Source organism: Cheilinus undulatus, linkage group 4, assembly GCF_018320785.1.
Source record: "Cheilinus undulatus linkage group 4, ASM1832078v1, whole genome shotgun sequence".
In the NCBI taxonomy this organism is placed as follows: Eukaryota; Metazoa; Chordata; class Actinopteri; order Labriformes; family Labridae; genus Cheilinus; species Cheilinus undulatus.
The window spans coordinates 49565469-49586510 of NC_054868.1; the positions used below are offsets into that span (position 1 = coordinate 49565469).

A 21042-nucleotide genomic window follows, 5' to 3' on the forward strand; every position below is an offset into this window, starting at 1 on the left:
ATTTCCAATTGAATGAATTGTTCAGTATTTTTAAAGTCAGGTTGTTTGAAGTACTGATAACATACAATAGCTACAAGACACCTTGAAGGAGAGACTGGCCATAGTGCAGGCATGGGAGTGGCAGCGCATTCAAAAAGAAGTCAGACCCCAGAGACAGGGAGATGATGATGTATCGGGATCCCTTAATCACCAAGGTCCCTTCTGCAGGAATCTGGTGAGAACTAGAAGTGGCGGGCATTTGAAGGGGTAGGGAGAGCAGAGGCAAGGGTGGGGCACAACCGAAACCATGCGATGATAAAGCCCATGGTAAAGAGAAATATCAGCTGGTTTAGGAAGAGCTACGGGCAGAAGCAGAGGAAGATTACCACAACAGGACAGTCTGCATGCACCAACAAGGTGCCTGGACCGGGTGGGATTGCGCAGAACCTTGCAAATCACCTTGTTAAAGCTCTGGAAAGTGGAACCGCTGCACCTTAAGTTCCTCTTTTGGTCGGTTTATATCATTCTCCCAAGCCCTGCCAGTCTACAACTACGGGGCATGATGGACTCTCTGGCTTGCCAACCATGCCAGAAGAGGGGCATGCTTCAGCACATCATTAGTACCTGTCCAAAGACAGGAGAAGTGTAGTATCAGTGGTACCACAACAAGGTCATTGGACAAGATCTACACTGCAGTCAAGAACATAAAAGACCGGCCTGGCCCCAAACAGTATGTCACCTTTGTCAGAGCTTGGGAGAAGGCATACCATCTGCCTTGCTCTCCTTGCCACAGCTACTACTAAACTCCACCAAGATGTGGTGATAGCGTCAATAACAGGTAACGGGTGGTGATGTTGGAATTCACAATTCCCTGGGAAAACAGGGTCAAGGATGCCAATGAGTGGAAAAGAGAAAACTTCGTAGAGCTGGTGGCTGAGTGCTGGAGTAACAGCGGGAGAAATCGCTAGTGGAAATCGGCTGCCGAGGATTCATGGGCTGATCACAAATGTGGGCCCTCAAGTTCCTTGGGGTGCAAAGCAGAAGAGCCAAGAACATTATGGAGGCCACGGAAAAAGCCTCCTGGTGACTGTGGCTCCTGAGGGGGGAATCTGTGGTTGACTGCGCCACTTCAACACAAGCCAGGGACTGATCACCCCCAGGTTGGTTGCCGGTAGGGGTGTCTGCTGATTAAAGACCTGAACTTTAGGGAGGCCATCTTCTGCCATCATCAGGCCAAAACTTCAAATTATTCAATATGTTGACTCACTTTTAAATTTCTTAAAACTGGCTGTCTTTTATACTTAATACCTGATGTTAGGTAGCTAGTGTGATGGTGAAAACATCTCAGAAAAGTCGATCAGGGCTTACTTGTTATTGCTCTGATTTTAAAAAGTTTATAGCACATCTGAAAGAGTGGTTTAATATAAGTTTTTATGTCAGTAATCACTCCTTTCTCTGTAACAGAGTACAGGGTTTGGGCGTTGGAGCCTCGAGTCCAGCAGCAGTACACAGCCTACATCTCCATCCTCAACAGAAACTTCACCACTGATCTGTCATCACACAGCAGTCCTGCATTCAAAAAAGAGGCCGAGGCAGTACAGAAAATGGTAAATATGGATCATTTATTACTCTGATGCAGCATCGTACTGTGGAATAATTGGTTCCAATGCTTTTAGATAAAGAGAAGTAGTTCCCATTGTGCAATTCAACGACATGAACCCGAAGTAATACCAGAAGCAGTACCATCTTCCTGTTGGAAAACCAATCAGTGAAACTGACTAAATTCATTCAGCATAGAATGCATAGAAAGTGGCCCTAGATTAAGACTACACTGTTTCAGGCAACGATAGAAAAGGAAAGGCTCAACAGGTGTAAACTGTAAATATGAGACAAACCCAACAGGCTGGATTATGTCAAATGGTTCTTGCAGCTGAGAGGAGGATGCTAACCCCCCACATGACATCATGAGGGGAAAATCTGAGAACGGCTTGTTTTAGCACACATTTTCTGAAAGCTGGAGAAGGTGGGGGCGGGGTCTGATTCTTGAGGGGATTGTGGACAGGCCAGGGGCACATGTTTTTTGTAAGAAAAGCCTGAAAAAGGGATTTTTGCATAATATGCCCCCTTTAAAACAGCATGCAACATGTAGACTGGGGTTGTCAGCATTAATCATGATTAATTAAGAGACCTCGTTAGTGAATACATTTTTTAAAATCATTATTAATCTCATGCTTTATTGTCTCTTTTAGCACTCTTTGCAACTGCAGCATCTCTCTCTGCAGTCACAGAGAGAAATAAGTCCTCCACTGTTCCTAAATGTCTTATTTGACATTAAAAATCTCACAGCTCAATGGACAAGTCAGAAGTTGTCTTCCTGTTTTTTCACACATTTACTCTTTTATTCTTTGTGTTTGAATTCCTGTCACAGTTTTCAGTCTACCTCAAGTTCAGTCTTTTCTTTCAGGAAGTCATTAACCCCTGGTTTAAGGCAGTACAACAGTTTGACAGTCCAAATTTAAATGCATGATATTGTTTCTCTTTGTTTCAGGTGGAGAAGATAATGAAAGCCTCAAAACTTTCTCGATACTACAACTACACAACTGTGTTCGCCTTTGGGTATGTGGATCAATTTTTGCATCAAAAACTCAGGGACATAGTGGAATTCAGTTGAGAGGAGGCCTATATGTTAATGGCTATTCCAGTTTTGTAAAATTATGTCTGAAATATGTTGTCACTTTAAACAGGTCAGATGGGGGGGGGGGGGGGTATCTGAGCTTTGTGATACAATGATTCAGGTAAACATTCAAGCCTTAGGTTTTCACATGGCCAAGAAAACAAATATTTTTTTCTTGATAGATAGTCCTGATAGATCTCTACAGAGCTTCACTTTTCAGCTTTGTTTTAGCACTCCTGTGTGATTCTGTGCAGGCCTATGTGTTCCTCTGCCTGCAGTAACAGAGTAGCTGATAGGTCTGCGAGCTTTGAATGACATGTTTTTAATTACAATATAAAATCAACAAAGACATAGTAGAAGGTATAGAGTAGACAAGACATACACCACGTTCCACATTATTATGCAAACAAAGTTTTTCTCTGATTTTCTAAATATCAATGCAAATGACGGTCATAATATTTTTCAAGTCATCAACAGTTAGAGTATAATTCAAATGTTTTTGAACAAACTTCATAATGATAACTATTATTTAAAAAAAATAATAAAAACCTCAAAATTCACTTTTCCACATGTTCCACATTATTAAGCAGGCCACAGGTTTTAGCAATATGGGAAAGAAAAAGGATCTCTCGGCTGCTGAAAAGTGTCAAATAGTGTAATGCCTTGGACAAGGAATGAAAACATCGATATTTCAGGAAAAATTAAGCATGATCATCGTACTGTGAAGAAATTTGTGGCTAATTCAGACGGGTTTGTGCAGATAAAGACATAATGAGGAAGGTTTCTGATGGACAAATACATCAGATCAAGAGAGCAGATGCTAAAATGCCATTACAAAGCAGCAAACAAGTATTTGAAGCTGCTGGTGCCTCTGGAGTCCCACCAACCTCAAGGTGTATGATCCTCCAGAGGCTTGCAGTCATGTATAAACCTACTATTCAGCCGTCGCTAACCAATGCTCACAAGCAGAAATGGTTGCAGTGGGCCCAGAAATACGTGAAGACTCATTTTCAAACGGTCTTGTTGACTGATGAGTGCCGTGCAACCCTGGATGGTCCAGATGGAGGAGTAGTGGATGGTTGGTGGATGGCCACCATGTCCCAACAAGCCTATGACGTCAGCAAGGAGGGGGCGGAGTCATGTTTTGGCCGGAATCATGAGGAGAGAGCTGATAGGCCCCTTTAGGGTCCCTGAAGGTGTGAAAATGATCTCGGCAAAGTATATAGAGTTTCTGACTGACCACTTTCTTCCATGGTACAAAAAGAGAATCGTGCCTTCTGTAGCAAAATTTTCTTCAAGCATGACAATGCTCCATCTCATGCTGCAAAGAATAGCTCTGTGTCATTGGCTGCTATGGGCATAAAAGGAGAGAAACTCATGGTGTGGCCCCCATCCTCTCCTGACTTCAACCCTACTGAGAACCTTTGGAGCATCCTCAAGCTAAAGATCTATGAGGGTGGGAGGCAGTTCACATCAAAACAGCAGCTCTGGGAGGATAGTCTGACATCCTGCAAAAAAAAAATTCTAGCAGAAACTCTCCAAAAAATCACAAGTTCAATGGATGCAAGAATAGTGAAGGTGATGTCAAAGAAGGGCTCCTATGTTAACATGGAACTTGTCCTGTTGAGATGTTTTTGATTGAAATAGCTTTGATTTCAGATAATATGAACTCCTGATGCTGCAATTTCTACAAATGACCATTTTCAGTTCTTTACAACCTATGAAATGTTTTAAAAAGCTGTTGTGCTTAACAGTATGGAACAGTGCATTTTGAGGTTTTTATTTAAAAAAAAAAAAAAAATGTTTTCATTATGAAGTTTGTTCAAAAACATTTGAATTATGCTCTAATGGCTGATGACTTGAAAAATATTCTGACTGTCATTTGCATTAATATTTAGGAAAATCAGAGAAAAATATCATTTGCATAATAATGCGGAACGCGGTGTAGTCATTTTTTTTTGTGGATTTTGGTCTTGGTTTTCTTTGCTGCAGGGAGGGGAGTGTTGTGGTTCACTTCTGGATAATGATGTCAGTGCCAGGCAGCCATGTTGAGAGGGTCACACTGGAGAAGGTCACTGGCAGCCTGGAGACGGGCCTGAGGTGGTACAGAGGGCCAACGGAGGAAGACACGGCCAGCTGTGATGAATACCTCCTCCACCTCCCCTCGCTGTCTGTCAGTGGTGAGAGCAAAGAGCGAAAGAGGAGAATTGTGTGTTTGTTTGCACATAAAAGAAATTAAATACCCTAGAACAGTGGTTTTCAAAGTGTGAGGCGAGCGTCCACTGGAGGGCGCCACAGAGCTTCAGGGGAGGCCCAGAACCATAAACAAAAAAAAAAAGGTGATTTGCTTTGCTAATCTCTGCTGTGCATTGAGCAAAATGGATAGACTTATAGTTACCACAGGGTCTATGCTATAGAGCAGTGTTACTCAACCAAAGAGCCAAATTATTTAAAATACCTTTGCAAGAGCCACAATCTAAGAGGTAAAAAGAGGCAGCAGTAGCAATAACAATAGGTCAAAGGTGGCAAAAATGGTCAAAAAGCAGCAAAAAATGGATGAAAATGGGGAGAAAAAGTGGAAAAATGGTCAGAAAGTAGCAAAAATTTGTGAGACGTGACAAAAAAATGAGTGGAAAAAAGAGGAAACAAGTGGTATGTAATGGCAAAGGGTAGTTTAAATGGGCAAAAAAAAGGATAAAAGTAGCAAAAATTGGGAAAAAGTGGCAAAAAGACATCACAAAAATGAGCAAAAATTGGACAAAAAGGGATATTTAATGATGAAAGGTAGCTTAAATGGGCAAAAAGGTGACAAAGGGCAAAAATGGGATAAAAGTGGAAAAAGAAGCAAAAAGAAGTTGTCAAATGGCCCAAAAAACATGAGAAAGGGTATTTTTTTAATGGCATTATGACTGAATAAGTGGGAAAGGCAGATGTTTAAGGACATTTGCAAAACAAAATATCCAAAATATATTAATGTTAAAAATGTTTCAAGATTAGACATAAATGTTTGAAATGTTGTTGTTAATTTTTTTTTATTTGAATCCTTTTTGTGGGTGGGGGTCCACCGAATGGATCAGTTCTTCTTAGGGGAGGCTGACTCACACACTTTGAAAACCTCTGCCCTGGAAGACCAAAAACGGAAATGAAAAGTTCTATTTATTTCATTTTATCTCTCACGTCTTTGTTTTTCTCTTATCAGAAACCGACTCCAGAGTTATTGAACTTTTGAAAGCCTCTTTTGGTATCTCATTTTATTTTCATTTGCATTTTTCATAATCTGTCATGATTTGACTATTAATTTTAATCAAATTCTGATTTGTGTTATCCTGAACTAAAATCTAATGCATGTGGGCAACTCTAGTCATGGCTTCTCGTCCAATCAAAATTAGAGCAAGGCAGAATTCAGAAGTCATATTTCAGGCTGAGCATTTTGGTCCTCAGTCCACGCAGTCTTACTGTTCTCTTGTGAGGCCTGGACACTGACTGATGGCCAGATGTGCTAACTAGACTCTTTGTGACAACTTCTCTTTGGTGCATCTTTGGTTGTCTTTGGTAAGACCATGTGTCTAATGCTGACGTGGTCAGGAGGGCAAGGACGGGAAGGGTCAGCAGCCTGATACTGGAACAGCAGCTGCGCTTTTACAGGCACCAGGCATGCTTTCTCAGGCCTGATCCAGCTCACCATATACAGGGTGCACAGGACTTTGTGGGCTGGTCCAGACACCGAAAGGGACCGTGTGCATTGTGTTGGGGGCAGCTAGAGGAATACCTTCAAAGATGGGGCACTGGCCTGGAAGATGGCCATCAGGAGGCCAGAGCAGACCAGGTCCAAGGCTGACACGGCAAAGCACCAAACCGGCATATGTTCCTATGCCTGGCCTGACCTGAGAAGTTCAGAAATTCACATCCAAACTGATAAAATGAACATAAACCACATACCTAATTATGTTAGTTTCATTAAGAGAAAAAAAAATTAATCACAGGTAATGATAAAGTTTTAGTACAATGTTTGATACAACTAGTGTGGTAGTGATTAAAGCTCATTATGTTCACTTCTGCATAAAAATCTCTGATGACAGAGAGCAGGGTTAAAGAAGGAAGTGGATGATTTGTCGACATTGTCTGAGCTGCCATAAAGGCAAAACTCTGAAAATGAAGAAAATATTCCTGTCTGATACTCCTGGTACCTTGTCATCTCCCATGTTTTTTATTCCTACTTGATAGAGATGAAAAAGGAACAAAAACATTGCTTTTCTTGTGGGCTGCCAGGATGCAACAGTAGGAATCAACAATCAAGCTGATTTTGTAGGTAGAATGCAGCAAATGGATGAAGTGTAGCCTACTCTTTGATACCAATGATCATACAGGTTAATCCAGGGCCAAGACATGACTCGTCATACTTACTTTTCTATGTAGTTCTGACTCGTGTAGATTCATCATCGACCCTACATCTACCTCGAACTCAACTCACAAAATTTTCCACAGCAAAGCTGTTTTTTATTTGGCCTCTCTGAGAGCCCCTGTCATCACTTTGGGCCTCCTTTAAGGGCCATGGGCCCCACTGTGGGAGACCCTGCCTCGAGCAGAAATCATGATATGTCTGGAGTATTAAAAAGTCACAGCATTTGGGTATAAGTGTAGTTATTAGGTACACTAATGCTCACAATAAACTTAAAACCATCAAAAAAATGTAATAATCAAATATATATTTTCATCTGCTTTGTTGAATTTTGATTTTGGTTGTAGAGCCAAAACCCTGAAAATGTCAAATGCTGCCTTCAGTATTAACACAGATATGAAGAATTTGAACCAATCAAAGCTTTGCAGATTTCTAATACATGCTTCAAAATGCATTGGGTGGTGACTACTCTTGAGATCAACTGGTGCATTTTAATTTTTATAAAGCAGCAGTAAACCAGATAAGCCTATTACCCTCTGAGTGCTGTCATTAATACTATTTTTTATTTTTTTTTGGCATCCTTTCCATAAGACTGCTATCGCTACCAGAAGGTGGTGTCCAGCAGTCCTGTGGCTCTCCGTGGCCCCGACACTCAGCGCTCCTCCTGTCTGTGGCACCTCCAGACTGCTCCAGGCTTCCAGCTGGAGCTCCACATGGAGTGGCTGCTGCCAGAGTGCCGGGACAGGCTGGTGGTGTACAACTCCCTGACCCCCACTGATACCAATCTCATCACCTCGTAAGTGTTACACACATATTAATAAGCTGTTAGGCAGACTTTCAAAACAGGCCTCAGTTAATGAAAGTATTCTAATGCAAAACCTTCAATCAGTCACTATATTTATAGTTAGAAAAAGTCAAATGATTGTGGTAATAAGCCCCAGAATTCAGCAGCATAAATGCAAAGCATAGAAGTCATGTTGTCGTCAACCTTTCGACATACAACCAGTTAGCTGCTTGCTAATTATTGTCAGTGAATAGATCTTTCCCAGACCTTCTGTACTGAGACTGTGCATGTACTGATTGTTTCAGAATAATTCATCTTTTTCCTCTCAGTGTGTACGGTTGCAGCAGACATGAGCGTGTGGTACATGTGCTGTCATCAGGCGAGTGGTTAACTGTGGTTTGGAAACAAGGTCTGTACAACTACAAAGACCCTTTCTCATTGTCTGCACAGGCCTGGGACCACCAAGGTAAGACCAAAAAAGAGCATCAGATCATATAAAAAAATACACATCTATGCAGATGACTCACGGCTCTGCATTACACTGTCGTCAGGGGACCATAGCCCTAAACAAGCAGTGCATAAATGCAAGGTCCCTCATAAGGGGGGATAAAGGGAGGAGGTTTCTGGGGCCCAGCCGAACTGGGGGGCCCATGTAAGCCAGGAAAATCATGACTTACCTTTGAGTTAAGTTCTATAACCATTCTCACCAAAGCAAAAAAAAGAAAGTTTTTGTTCACGCCATAATATAGCCTTCTTAAAAATGCAAACTTATGGTCTTAAAACAGAAGTGGGTTAAAACAAGAAAAAAGGGGGCAAAAATGGTCACAAAGAAGTAAATGGAGTTAAAACTGGCATTAAAGAATTGGCAAACATGGGTTTAAAGTGCAAAAAAATTGGAAAAAGTGGAAAAAGTTGGCAAAAAAACAGCAGAAAAAGGGTCAAACTGTGTAGAGATGAGCAAAAATGGGTAAAAAATGAAAAGAAAAAGCGATGGAAATGGGAAAATAGTGATCAAGCAAATTCAAAATGTGGTAAACAGCAAAAGGGGGCATTAAGTGGCAAAAATGGGTTTAAAGTGTTAAAAAAAGTTGCAAAACATTGGCAAAATGGGCAAAAATTGACAGAAACCACTGAAAACAAGCAAAAATTGGCTTAAAGCTGCAAAAAAATTAGCAAAGAAAACAGCAGTAAACTTGTAAAGCTGACAGAGAACGACAGAATGGGTAAAAAGTGGCAAAAAAGTGGCATAAATGACTGAAGAGTGAGAAAAACAATGTTAGAAAAGGAGCTCAAAGAGGCAAAACATGTTGAAAGTGGAAAGACATTGGCAAAAAAGGGAGTAAAGTGCAAAAATGGGCATTAAGTGGCAAAAAATTGATTACAAGTGGCAAAAAAGATTTAAAAAAAAAAACAGCAAACATGGATGTAAAATGGCAAAGTGGCACTCATCACACATGCATTGATATCATCAATAAACCACAGCTGAGGGGGGTCCCATTTCTATGGGTTTGTAAGGGGCCTAAACTGTTCTTTGGGCAGCCCTGGGTAAACGCACAAAACAGATCAGAGTAGATCTACCATGATCTTCTCCAGTGTTCAAATTTATGCATGCATTTAAATATTGTCTTATTATTCTAGCTGCTGTTTCTAATTCAACTTCACATTGATTTTTAATTGATTATTGTACTGCATCTGTTGTCTTGTGTCTTGTGTAGTACCAATACTCTATTAACAGTACAGCTGTAAAGCTAACTAGATAGCACCTGTAGCATGCTCTGCTGCTCTGTTTAGCACCAAAAGCTCCTCTTTGTCTTTTCTTTCTCAGATTGTAACTCAACAGTAGAGCTGAAGTCGGTATCGGGGGTCCAGGGGACTCTGTGGACACCTTTCTTTCCAAGCTACTATCCTCCAGACACCAACTGTACCTGGAGCTTCACTGTACGACACTCAATCTCTTATTTGATTTTTTTGATTTTTTTCTTTATAAAGACCTAAAACATTAAACCTCTAAAGACAAATGTATATCTGCTTGAGAAAGCACCTTATTACACTGTCATGAATGAATGTTCATGTGATTCCAGTTGCCTGGTTCAGGGTTGGGTTTGTCTCTGGAGTTTGAGGGCTACGAGCTGAGCAGAGCCACCTACCCTCAGGCCTGTACACAGGGACAGTGGATCATCCAGAACCGCAGGTAAGCTGTTCTTCAGTCAGCATGTTTACACGGAGTGAGAAAAGTTGAATTTCTGTGTTAGTTTGACTTCACCTGGACTTTTGAAGGTTACGGTTAGGCTAACCTTCATCACAGGTCATCAACTACATTTGTACAAGGGTCAGCTTTTTCCTACACAGGCACTTTGGGGGCCGGAACTGCAGGTAAAACTTAAGGAATTTTTAAATTGGTCTAATTAACATATTTTTGTCGAAATATTTTTTTCTTTTGAATTGATGTAATTTTGAGGCTCTAACAGTGGGATCAGTCCCTATATCACAGCCATCCACGAGGGGGCGACTGAGATAATTTAGCAGAATATTTCACTGGCCGTCATGCTGTCCATCACTTGGTTTGCTTCTAATTTGTCGTGTAGTGACATGTGAAAAACCGAAGCAGGAAAATTGCATTCCCTAAACACCTGAAGCCAAAAGTTGACATTGAAAATGGCAGTTTTTGTCATGAATGGACTGTTAAATATATGTTTAACATGCATTGTATTTACTAATAATGGCTGACAGATGGAATTCTAAAAAATGGATAAATATAAAGTCATTCCTGATTAAACTGTTTCAATCTTAATTGTTTTTGGAGTTGTTTTAATAGCTGTAGGGAGTTTTTTTTTTAAAGAAGAAGAAGGAAAAAAGATACCAGAAATACACAACATCTCATTTATATGCACGTGTTTTGAATTTGATAATGTTCTGGGGACTGGGTGGGAAAATGTGGGGAGCCTAATGTGGCCCCCTGTGCCACCAGTTGATCACCACTGCCCTACATGTACATAGATGCATCATGGCTGCCACCCGTCTCCATAGTTGGTTTGGCACATCAGATGTGCAGAAAATGAATAGAGTTGACATGAGATACAGTACGCACATGATTGGTGCACTCTAAATAGAAAATTCTGGAACAACTTTAGAAATGGCTCCAACTGGTGACAAGCAATTGCTTTGAGTTTATTTAACTAAAATTAGCAAGTTGCAAGAAAGTAACTTTAGTTGTGGTTTGTTGTGATTATTGTGATTCTATATAAGCTCTGTGTGGACATGCAACCATACTGTACTGTAGACTCCAGAAAACAACCAAAATATACATGATATCATTGAAAATGGATGACAGTGCCAGTGTTTGCATGCATTTACTTCACTGACTTCTGTAATGATGTGCTTTTGAAACTGTTTTGTTTTGCCCTTTCTCCCTCTTCAGTTGTATTTTCCATCTAAGGTCCAAACTACATTATGTTTTTATTGAATTGAGGGGTTGAAAATGATCAGAATTTGGGTCATAACTTTGCATTAAAGAGGTGGTGGTAGGTCCTGTGGATGAGTTGACCAACTGAGAACCTTTGTATGAAATATATGCTCAAATGTAAATAAACTGAAGGTTTTGAAACACTTGTAGTGTTTTTATGCAGGTGCATGAGCTTTATAGAACCATATTTATCTGTCAGGTGCTCAAATGTCAGACGGAAGCTGGTGGCAGCGAGAAATCGATAATAGATACATTTAAAGACAGGATGCACCTGCTACGTGACAAAATAGACCTTTAAAAGCTGTGCGTTCTGTCAGGATATTAAATCGACTTTATTTTTAACCACAACCTGTGTGTGGTTTGGTGTTTGACAGGAAGCACTGATGAGTGCATGTAAAAGTTTCCACATGGCTAATGATGTGCAGACTTCAGTTGTTTTCATAATTTAAAAAATGTGCAAATGGATTAAATAACAAAGAAAGAGTCTCTACTGTGACAAAATGCTGCTCATTATTGAACAACAGGGGGCAGCAGCGTCCCATGAGCATCAGGTTTGGTGTCTATTCAAACTTTATAAGATGCTTTTATTTTTTAAGTGTTTCGTTGTCTATCTCCGGCAGTTTCTATGAAGATAGGATTATCATCAGTGTCCTGGTGAAACGGAGAGGAGACTGCCTTGCTCAAGGGAACTCCATCATCATATTGACGCACTTTTAAGCTTCAAGGGATAACCTGATTCCTCTGAACCACTGAATTCACTTTCTCTGTTCCTTCTTTCAGACACTGCGGTATCAGAAGTCTGCAGCCGTACACAGAACGCCTCTTCCTGCTCTCAACCACTATCACTGTTGTCATGACATCAGAGGTGTCGATCACAGGACCAGGCCTTCAGCTGCACTACAGCGTCTTCAACCTCACAGACCGTAAGTGATGGACGGAGGCGATTCAGACAATAGATTTGGACTTTGGATTTTATAATCACAGTGCATGTTTGTATGTGTTCACAGCTTGCCCAGGCCAGTTTCTCTGCACTGTTAATGGTCTCTGTGTTCCTGCCTGTGATGGAATCAAAGACTGTCCCAACGGTCTTGACGAGAGGAATTGTGGTATTTATTTATGCTTTGCATGAATATTTGTTTGAATTGTTACCAACTGCAACAGCACAAGAACTCTAAGGGTGGGAAAAACAAGGGTTACTACCACTATGCAGAGAAAAATAAGACAAATGTATGCAGTGCATAAATTTACAGTAATGTGCATATGCTTTAGGCACATTTGGGCCAAAAAATGATACTAAAGAAAGGCTTAGATGTGGCCAGTAAATCTGAAGGCATCATCAGTTTAAAGGAGGATTGACACAAACCTGTTGGGCTCTGGATGTCCTTGCATATTACCAGGAGGATGGGGAAATAATCTGTTGAAAAAATAACAAGTCCTCACCTTTAGAGAGGAGGAAGAGGTTGATGTGGGCAGGTAAGCACAGCCTAGGGTACAGTGTGGGCAAGTAATAGGGTTTCCATGAACCCCTGGTCATGCTGGGGGTGTCCCAAAGGCCCCAAAACAGCTGGTGGCCCGGGTGCACTATCAGACAAAAGAAATGCTGTCCATCTTAACCTCGACATGCATCCAGATTGACTATGCAGAGATGAAAATGAGACAAAAATCAGGCTGTGATACAACTATTATGCCATCAGCCTGCATCCAGTCTGAAACAGCTGTAAGGTATGGGAGATTGAGGGTTCAAATCCCAGTCAGAGCATGGGTGGATCCTTGGGCAAAATCCTTAATGCCAGGAACACCTGTTCCAGATGTAAGTTGCTTTGGGTAACAGTGTCTGCTAAATGACATCAGAAAACAAAACTCAAAGATTTTTATGTATTAAACACAGTAAACATTAATGATTAAGGTTTTTTTTGCACACACTTGTCCTCCCATCTTATTGGGACTATAGAATTAAAAATAATCATTGTGTGACAAAAAGTCTTCAAAATATTCACATTTTTACAAAAGAAGTCCTTGTGCTTTTTGGAATTTGAGTCATTAATCATAGAGCAGTGACTCTGAGGGGTAAATCACTTTTCAAGTCCGTGCACATGCGCTGCTCAGCAATGCATGACGTGACCGCAGAACAGCTTGTTATTGGTTGTCACAGCCCAGTCGCATTGCATTCTGGGATACAAACAGACAATGTAGTGGCAGGCTAACTGGCTAACTGAAGCAATAATTTGAAAAATGGATTATAAATGGATAAAAAGACATCCAATATCTGAGTTACTGTTGTGGATTTAATCTTTAAAGATCCTGGAAAGTCAGCCAAGTTCCAGGCTCGTTAGAAAAGTGCTACGAAGGCTTGAAAGGCATTATGAGAACAACCCAGTGGAGACTTTCCATAGGAAAAAACATGAGTGTCTACAATTTACGATTCGAGAGTTATTAAACTGTTAATATCAAGTGTCTATTCTTGTCGCATACGACAACGCCGCCCTCAGAGTTAAAAAAACAAAGTGAAATTAATCATAACTTTGACTTAACAACACATAAGAAGATGAAAAAACACATATTGTTAAGCCTGAAGATGTGACCTATGAAAACACACCCTTAGGATGTCCATATAAGGAGTTGTTTACTATTCCCACAGCAATTTACCAAGGGTGTCTCTGCTCTGAAGGTTAAGAATGAGAAAGCGAGAATGTCTTTATTGTCACTGTAAAGTACAACAAAATTGAAGTACAATCCTGAAAGGTGTCAGGAAAAATATAGAGTAAAAAGATAAAAGCACACACTAAAGTCCCATTTGTCTGTATGTTTCAGTGTGTGTGGCTCAGTTCCAGTGTCCAGATGACAGTCAGTGTGTGGATTACTACAAAGTATGCGACCATCATCCAGACTGCCCTGAAGCAACGGACGAGATGAACTGTACAGACGGTACCACAGTCACAGCATGTGTACACTCACCTAACTTCACTAAGCAGTAAAAGAACCCGTGAGGTAGTGTAAACTGTGATTACTTGAGTGTCTTCTAGCAGCAGAAGTACAGGAAGTCTCATACACAACCTGTGTTAAAATTATTGAGACACACGTGTGTACAGACTGGTTGAAAAATGTTACAATCTTTATGGAAGCACACTGAACAGGGGTGAATTTTTCCTTTTTACAGCTTGTCCATTTAAGTTTTAATGAAGACTTTATGCTGGCATATACATCTTATGTTAACATGCCTGTTTTGTTTTCAGTTTAGTTGTCTTCATGGGGATTTTTTCCTCTAACTTTTTTAAGAAGGAGACAAGTTTTTGGGGGCTTTCTGCCTTAATTAGGAGATGACAAGACAGTGTATAGTGGAGGAAATCCGGGAGAGAGAAAGTGGGGAATAACAGGTGGGAAAGGAGCTGCGGGTCAGAGTCAAACGTGCAGAATGTGACCTCACTGTGCTCCAACAATTTACACGTGATTGTCTGTAACTAAGTCAACTGAAAATCAGTTTGAGACTGTGTTTTTATTGCATGGACCGCCAATGTTTGGCTTCAAAAGCTACTGTAGAGGGGTGATGTCAGTCAGACTTCCCCCAGTATTTCTGCAGGCTATGAACATCACAGTTATAGCAGGCCCACAAAATTCTACACCACTGCTTGTTGTTTACCTTTATTTTAGTCTTTTCACTTTGGCCATGTCATTATTGACTACATTAATTATTTTATAGCCTATTCTGTACTCCCGTATTACACAACACAACAGTCTGAATAAATGAAACATTAGATAAGAAAATTATTAAACTTATTTTTTGAGTAAAGACATTTTAGGCTGAAAATCCAAGCATGAAACACAAAGGTGTGTATTTGTGATTCCAGGTGTGCAGTGTACAGATATGACCTACGTGTGTGCTGATGGGACATGTCTGAAGAAGCCAAACCCAGAGTGTGACTTTGTCACAGACTGCCCTGACCAGTCTGATGAGAAACAGTGTGGTAAGATGATTAACACCAATATTTTTTTTTCTTGTTTAATTTAAATTTAGTTTTATTTCACTCTTTCAACACAAGAGTTGCCAACTTTAATGCCACCAGCTTTTAATAAAAAATAAAGTTAAATGAGTAAAATCTGATTTGGTAAGAAATAGTTGTTTGTTTTGTGTCTTCACCTTTTTCAATGAGATAAATGCTGAAATTAAGAGAGGCATTTTACAGGCATGATACGGCTTTAACCTGCGTTTGTGGATGGCATGGTTAACTATGTTTACATACAGTGATTTCTGGCAGTGTTCCTCGTCCCATCTTTACTTCTGAGAGGCTCTGCAGCTCTAAAATGCCCCTTTTTACCCAGACGTGTTATTGACCTGTTGACGTCAACCTAATTGGTTGCAAAATGCTCCCCCTAGTGTTTTCATTATTATCACATACTTTTCCAGCCTTTGTTGTCCTGTCCCTACTTTTCTGAGAGGTGATGCTGCCATGAAATTCAAAATGAGCCAATATTTTTCACTAAATGGTAAAATGTCTCAGTTTCAACATCTTATATATTGCTTATATTCCACCGTGGATAAAATATGAGTAAATTAGATTTACATATCATTTCATTCTGCTTTCTTTTACATTTAACACAGCACCCCGACTTTTTTGGATTCAGGGTTACACTAAGAGTTGATATATCTACCCTTAACTTGATGTTAATCTTTCACCCCCTACTCTGTCTTTCTACTCTTTCTGCGTGTGCTCAGACTGCGGCCTGAGGCCATTCTACGGCCGTATCGTCGGGGGTTCCAACGCCTCAGAGGGGGAGTGGCCATGGCAGGTCAGCCTGCAGGTGCGAGGTCACCACATCTGTGGGGGCACGCTCATCTCAGGCCAGTGGCTGGTGTCCGCCGCCCACTGTTTTTATGACGATCGGTGAGTGCAGGAAGAGTGGGAGGAAGTGGTGTGTTGTTGATAGAGTTGTCAGAATGTTTTCAGAACAAAAACAGGTAGAGAACAAACCGCAAATCTTTCCACTACAGCTGCAGATCTGTATCCATTATATCCTCTCCAAGTATTCTAATATTTTTTTAACATCTTGCAGTCCTTCTGATATCTTTGCTGACAATTTTTGAGTGCTAAAAGATGTCTGTCTAAAGCCTTGATACCAATACCTTTTAAAGTCTGCAACCAGTGGGCAAATTCAGAACAAACTTCTACTGTTTGACTTCGTAGAATTAGAAAACTTAACAGGAAGTGGGAGGTCCAAACAACCAGATAGAGTTGTTTACTCACTTTAGTCTACAGCTCAAAATATTAATAACCTTAGAAAACATGCAAACCAAGATATCTAACATGAAATTGACCACAATAACTCAACAGCTTGACTGCATTTACCAAAAGAAAGCTATTTGGATGTGAATGGAGATGGAAGAATGAAAATTTTAAAGTAAAAGCAAATGCTTTACTGTACTGTCTTTTGACTCACAAAACATTTTTTAAAGTTCTCATTTTGAACCTTCTGCTTTCAAAAGCTTCTGGCATTTGGATGTGGTTAAGTTACTGATTTAGCTTTAAACATAATTGTTGAAGAAAACACTTTTCTGATCAGGTTTATCTGATTGAATATTTTGCTTTGCCACATGTTAAATCAGAACAGGATCCTATCTAAATTGTGTGCAATGGGTCTTGTGCTTAGGGGGCTTTTTGCTTGCTCCGTTTAATCTGTTTAATTTGCTTTTTTATGAAGCCAGCTTGTAGATTATACAGGATATGGTAGTCATACACCCAGGCATGATCAGCTGACAGCCAGCTGATCCCAACTATCACATCCTAGCACCCACAGTCAATCATAGCTCTTTCTCTCAGCACAGCTGTCTGTTTAAATATGATGAACTTCTCACTAATCCCTGCATTAATGCTGATGCACCACGCTGTTGGTGTTGCTGGTGATGCTGGCAAAGCTTCACCTCCTCCACCCCAGCCTCCTCCTTTATAGCATAAAGCTTGTTGCACCCACACATTCAGATTCATGCTACAATGAATTAACTGCTTTTGAACTAATTTTATTGTATTCAGTACACATTGTCAATAATGTGACTATCCATATGGGGGTTTCTAGCCATGCTTGACTAACCCAGGGAGCATCTTTTGAGTGGAGCCTTCTACGCCAAGTAAAACTGTAGATCCATTTTACAATAAAATAGTTACATTTATGACAAGAGTATTCCTGACTGGAATACATTAGTGCACTGGATCTGAACTGGATAGCATCAATACCCATCACCACCTGGCAACATATCACGACCCAAATTTCTACATTTTTAAATTTAATCAGTTTTTTTAAATGAAAAATTGGTCAGTTTAGGCTTGAGATGGAACAAAAGATGTGATGAAACTAATAAACCAGAATCAAAATACATCATAGACTTTTTACCAAATTTTCCAGGCACACATCCATGACCCTCTGACAGTTGCTTTGTTACCTACTATTAGGTCCCAACAAATTAGTTGATAACCAAAGCATTTAGGAATACAACCTTTCATGGTCTATTTCACCTTCCCCTGGCAACGCCCACAACCTTAGTTTCAGATCTCAGAAGTGTTTATTGTTGACTTCTGCTTTTTTTAGAGCAGAAGTCAACAATAAACCCAGAACAAGCAGCAGAACTAGATCTGGAAAATTTACCCTGCAAAAGAGGAGTTAGATCCGTTTCTTTTGGGGTTGTCAACAAAGATGGTATCAGAAGCCAAGTCTCTTTCTGATTTTGATTGGGTTTGAAAAGGGGTTCAAAAAGGGTTTATGAGTTTTGCAAATTCTGAAGCTGGCATGGCTGTAGAAACTGTGCATTTGAGTTAACTTAAGAGATATTATTCACTTTCTGAAATATCACTGGAAAGAAATAATTCTAACTCATGTTAACAGAACCATAACAAATGTTTTTCCCCTTTTTGTGCAGCCTGTTCTCCCCCTCAATGTGGACCGCGTACCTGAGTAAGCTCCTTCTCAATCGCAGCAGCCCCACCGAGGAAGTGGCTCGAGTCCAGAGGATCTACCTTCACCAGTACTACGATGATGAGTCCCATGACTACGACCTGGCGCTGCTCAAGCTAGACCGTGTGGTAAAACACGCTCGACCTGCCTGTCTGCCTCCACCAACCCATCAGCTGGAGCCGGACCTGCTCTGCTGGGTCACCGGCTGGGGGTCTTTACGTGAGGGAGGTGAGTAGACCAATGAATGAGGAGGGAATGGAGGAGACTGAAATGTTGTTAACAAAGCAATGTGTTTGAGAGGTTCTGTGAAGCCATGCTGTTGTGATGGATGAGGTATGTGGTTTACTTTTTTCTCCTCTTTAGTCTAAACAGTTTGGTTAGGTTTAGCTTAGTTTAGCTTAGCTTAGTTTAGCTTAGCTTAGCTTAGTTTAGTTTATCTTAGCTTAGCCTAGCATAGTGTTTGTAGCTTAGCTTAGCTTATCTTAGTTTAGTTTATTTTAGTTTAGCTTAGCTTAGCTTAGTATAGTGCAGATTAGATAAGTTTAGTCTATCTTAGCTTAGCGTAGAGTTTGTAGCTTAGTTTAGTTTAGCTTAGCTTAGCTGAGCATAGTGTTCATAGCTTAGCTTAGTTTAGCATAGCGTTTGTAACTAAGATTAGTTTAGCTGAGCTTAGTTTAGTTTAGCTTAGTGTAGCATTTGTAGTGTAGCTTGATTAGCTTAGTTTAGTTTATCTTCTTAGCTAAGCATAGGGTTTGTAATTTAGGGTAGCTTAGTTTAGTTCAGCTTAGCTTAGCTTAGCAAAGCATTTATAGTGTAGCTTAGTTTAGCTAAGTTTAGTTTAGTTTTATTTAGCTTGGTTTCTTTAAACTTAGCTTAGCTTAGTTTAGTTTAGCTTAATTTAAGCTTATTTTTGGAAAATAGACTCTTATTTTGAAAGACAAGTGCTGCTGGCTGTTTAACATGTCCCTTCAGCTCTTCAAGGTCTCTGATCTTTGTTTTTGATACCTTTTGCTGATTTTGAGAGATCAGGGATCAGTCATTGTACCGACAAAAATTTGTCTTCTTTCTTTGTCCAGTAAAAATCCAGCAGTATGTAATTTGCAGAGTTTAACTCTACCCAGCTCTATTAGCTTGTTTTCAAACAGTGGTTTATGACCCTTTGTAATGGAAGTTTTTTAAACCCAGCACTCTGTAAAATTGACTTTTATTTGCTGCTTCTGACTTGATATTTGTTTTAATGATGCTTTTTGTCTGAGGGCAAAAGTTGTTCTGTTAAATTCTGGTTCACCAGACTGGCAAAGAGACTCTTATCAGCTATCTTATGTAACATTTTACTTCACTGCAGCATTTTCACAGGACAGGGTTTGTACAGCTTTTAAAACAGTTTTATTAGTTTCACTTATCTGTCGTGGAAAGATGTGTGGAAGTCTTTGTGGGGATGTTTGTTTTTTTTAGAGCAAAAAGAACTGAAATGAACCCTTTAGGACGAAAGATGAAGACGGAGGAAGAGTGAAACGGTTGGTGGTGTGCTGGTTGTGGTTTCCTAAAATGAAAAACAAAGTGTACTGGTAAAATAAGAAAAAAAAAAAAGGTGTTTGGGCGCATCTTCCTGAACAAACAGTTTCCAAGTAATCCACAACATTGTGGGCTTTTTGTAACTTATGAGTTTAAAAGTTCAGATGTTTCAGTTGCTTCTGAAGTTTTATTTACAAGATGGATCATTTACTGTAAATTTAAGGTACAATTTGTTGAATTTTCACTCCAAATTGTCAAAATTAATTAAAATATAAAGACAAAACCTTGTTGTACAACTGAGTACTTACATTTCTTCAAATATTTTCAAGCCTTTTCATAGCCAGATTGTTGAAAAATGCTTTTGCAAGAGCCACAACCTGAATGGTGGAAAGTGGCAAAAATGGTCAAAAATCTGCGAAAAATGGGGCAAAGGGGGCAAAATAGGCATATAATGGACAAAACTGACTAAAAAGTGGCAAAAATGGGTGAAAAGTCACAAAAATTGAGTTACAGGTGGTCAAAAATGACTGAAAAGTGAATAAGATGGGCAATAAAGCTGTAAAAAGGTGGGAAATGGGGGGAAAGTGGCATGTAATGGCAAAAGGCAGCTTAAATGGGAGAAAATTTTCAAATAAGCAGGATAGAAGTGGCTAAAACTGATGTAAAAGGGCAAAAATGGGATAAAAGTGGCTACAAGAAGTGATAAAAATTGGATCAAAGCAGAATAAAAGAATTTAAGTGGCAAGAAAATGTAAAAAAGTGACAAAAAATGCAAATAAGGGCAATGGAACTATACATCGAAAAAATAAAGGTTGACACTAAGTTTGACCATTAAAACCTACTGTATAAGTGTGGGAAACAAACTGATTAATGTGACTTGCAATGGATAATTTCTGAGGTTTTTCTGGGGAATTATATTTCAAATTAAGACATAAAAGAGCCACAAATCATCACAAAAGAGCCACATGAGCCAATTCATCCCAAAGGTGCTTGACAAAATGAAGGTCAGTGCTTTGTGTGGGCCAGTCCAGCTCTTCTACACCAAACTCATCAAAGCATGTATTTATAGTCATTGCCTTGTGCACTGGAACGGTTATGTTGGAATAAAAGGACATCCCCAAACTGTTGCAACAAAGTTGGAAGCATAGCATTGTCGAAAAAATGTTGTGGTATGCTGAAGCACTAAGATTGTCCTCCACTGGAGATAAAGGGTTGAGTCCAAACCATGACAAACAGCCGTACCTTGACCCATCGTGCACCAAACTTCACAGTTCTCCCAGCATTCGCTA

At 39.9% G+C, this 21042-nt stretch overlaps 1 protein-coding gene across 2 annotated transcripts in view; it reads left to right on the forward strand.

Moving 5' to 3' along the window:
* The window catches only part of LOC121508600 (transmembrane protease serine 6), a 31897-nt gene that overhangs the window by 5095 nt on the left and 5760 nt on the right, over positions 1–21042 (forward strand). For both annotated transcript variants that reach the window (XM_041785556.1, XM_041785557.1), the window contains exons 3-16: positions 1444–1586; positions 2528–2595; positions 4646–4833; positions 5853–5894; positions 7644–7848; positions 8166–8302; positions 9662–9774; positions 9918–10027; positions 12080–12222; positions 12307–12405; positions 14111–14224; positions 15145–15261; positions 16011–16179; positions 18204–18466. In XM_041785556.1, the coding sequence (XP_041641490.1) occupies positions 1444–1586; positions 2528–2595; positions 4646–4833; positions 5853–5894; positions 7644–7848; positions 8166–8302; positions 9662–9774; positions 9918–10027; positions 12080–12222; positions 12307–12405; positions 14111–14224; positions 15145–15261; positions 16011–16179; positions 18204–18466 (1911 nt within the window). The remainder of the gene's footprint in view (positions 1–1443; positions 1587–2527; positions 2596–4645; positions 4834–5852; positions 5895–7643; positions 7849–8165; positions 8303–9661; positions 9775–9917; positions 10028–12079; positions 12223–12306; positions 12406–14110; positions 14225–15144; positions 15262–16010; positions 16180–18203; positions 18467–21042) is intronic.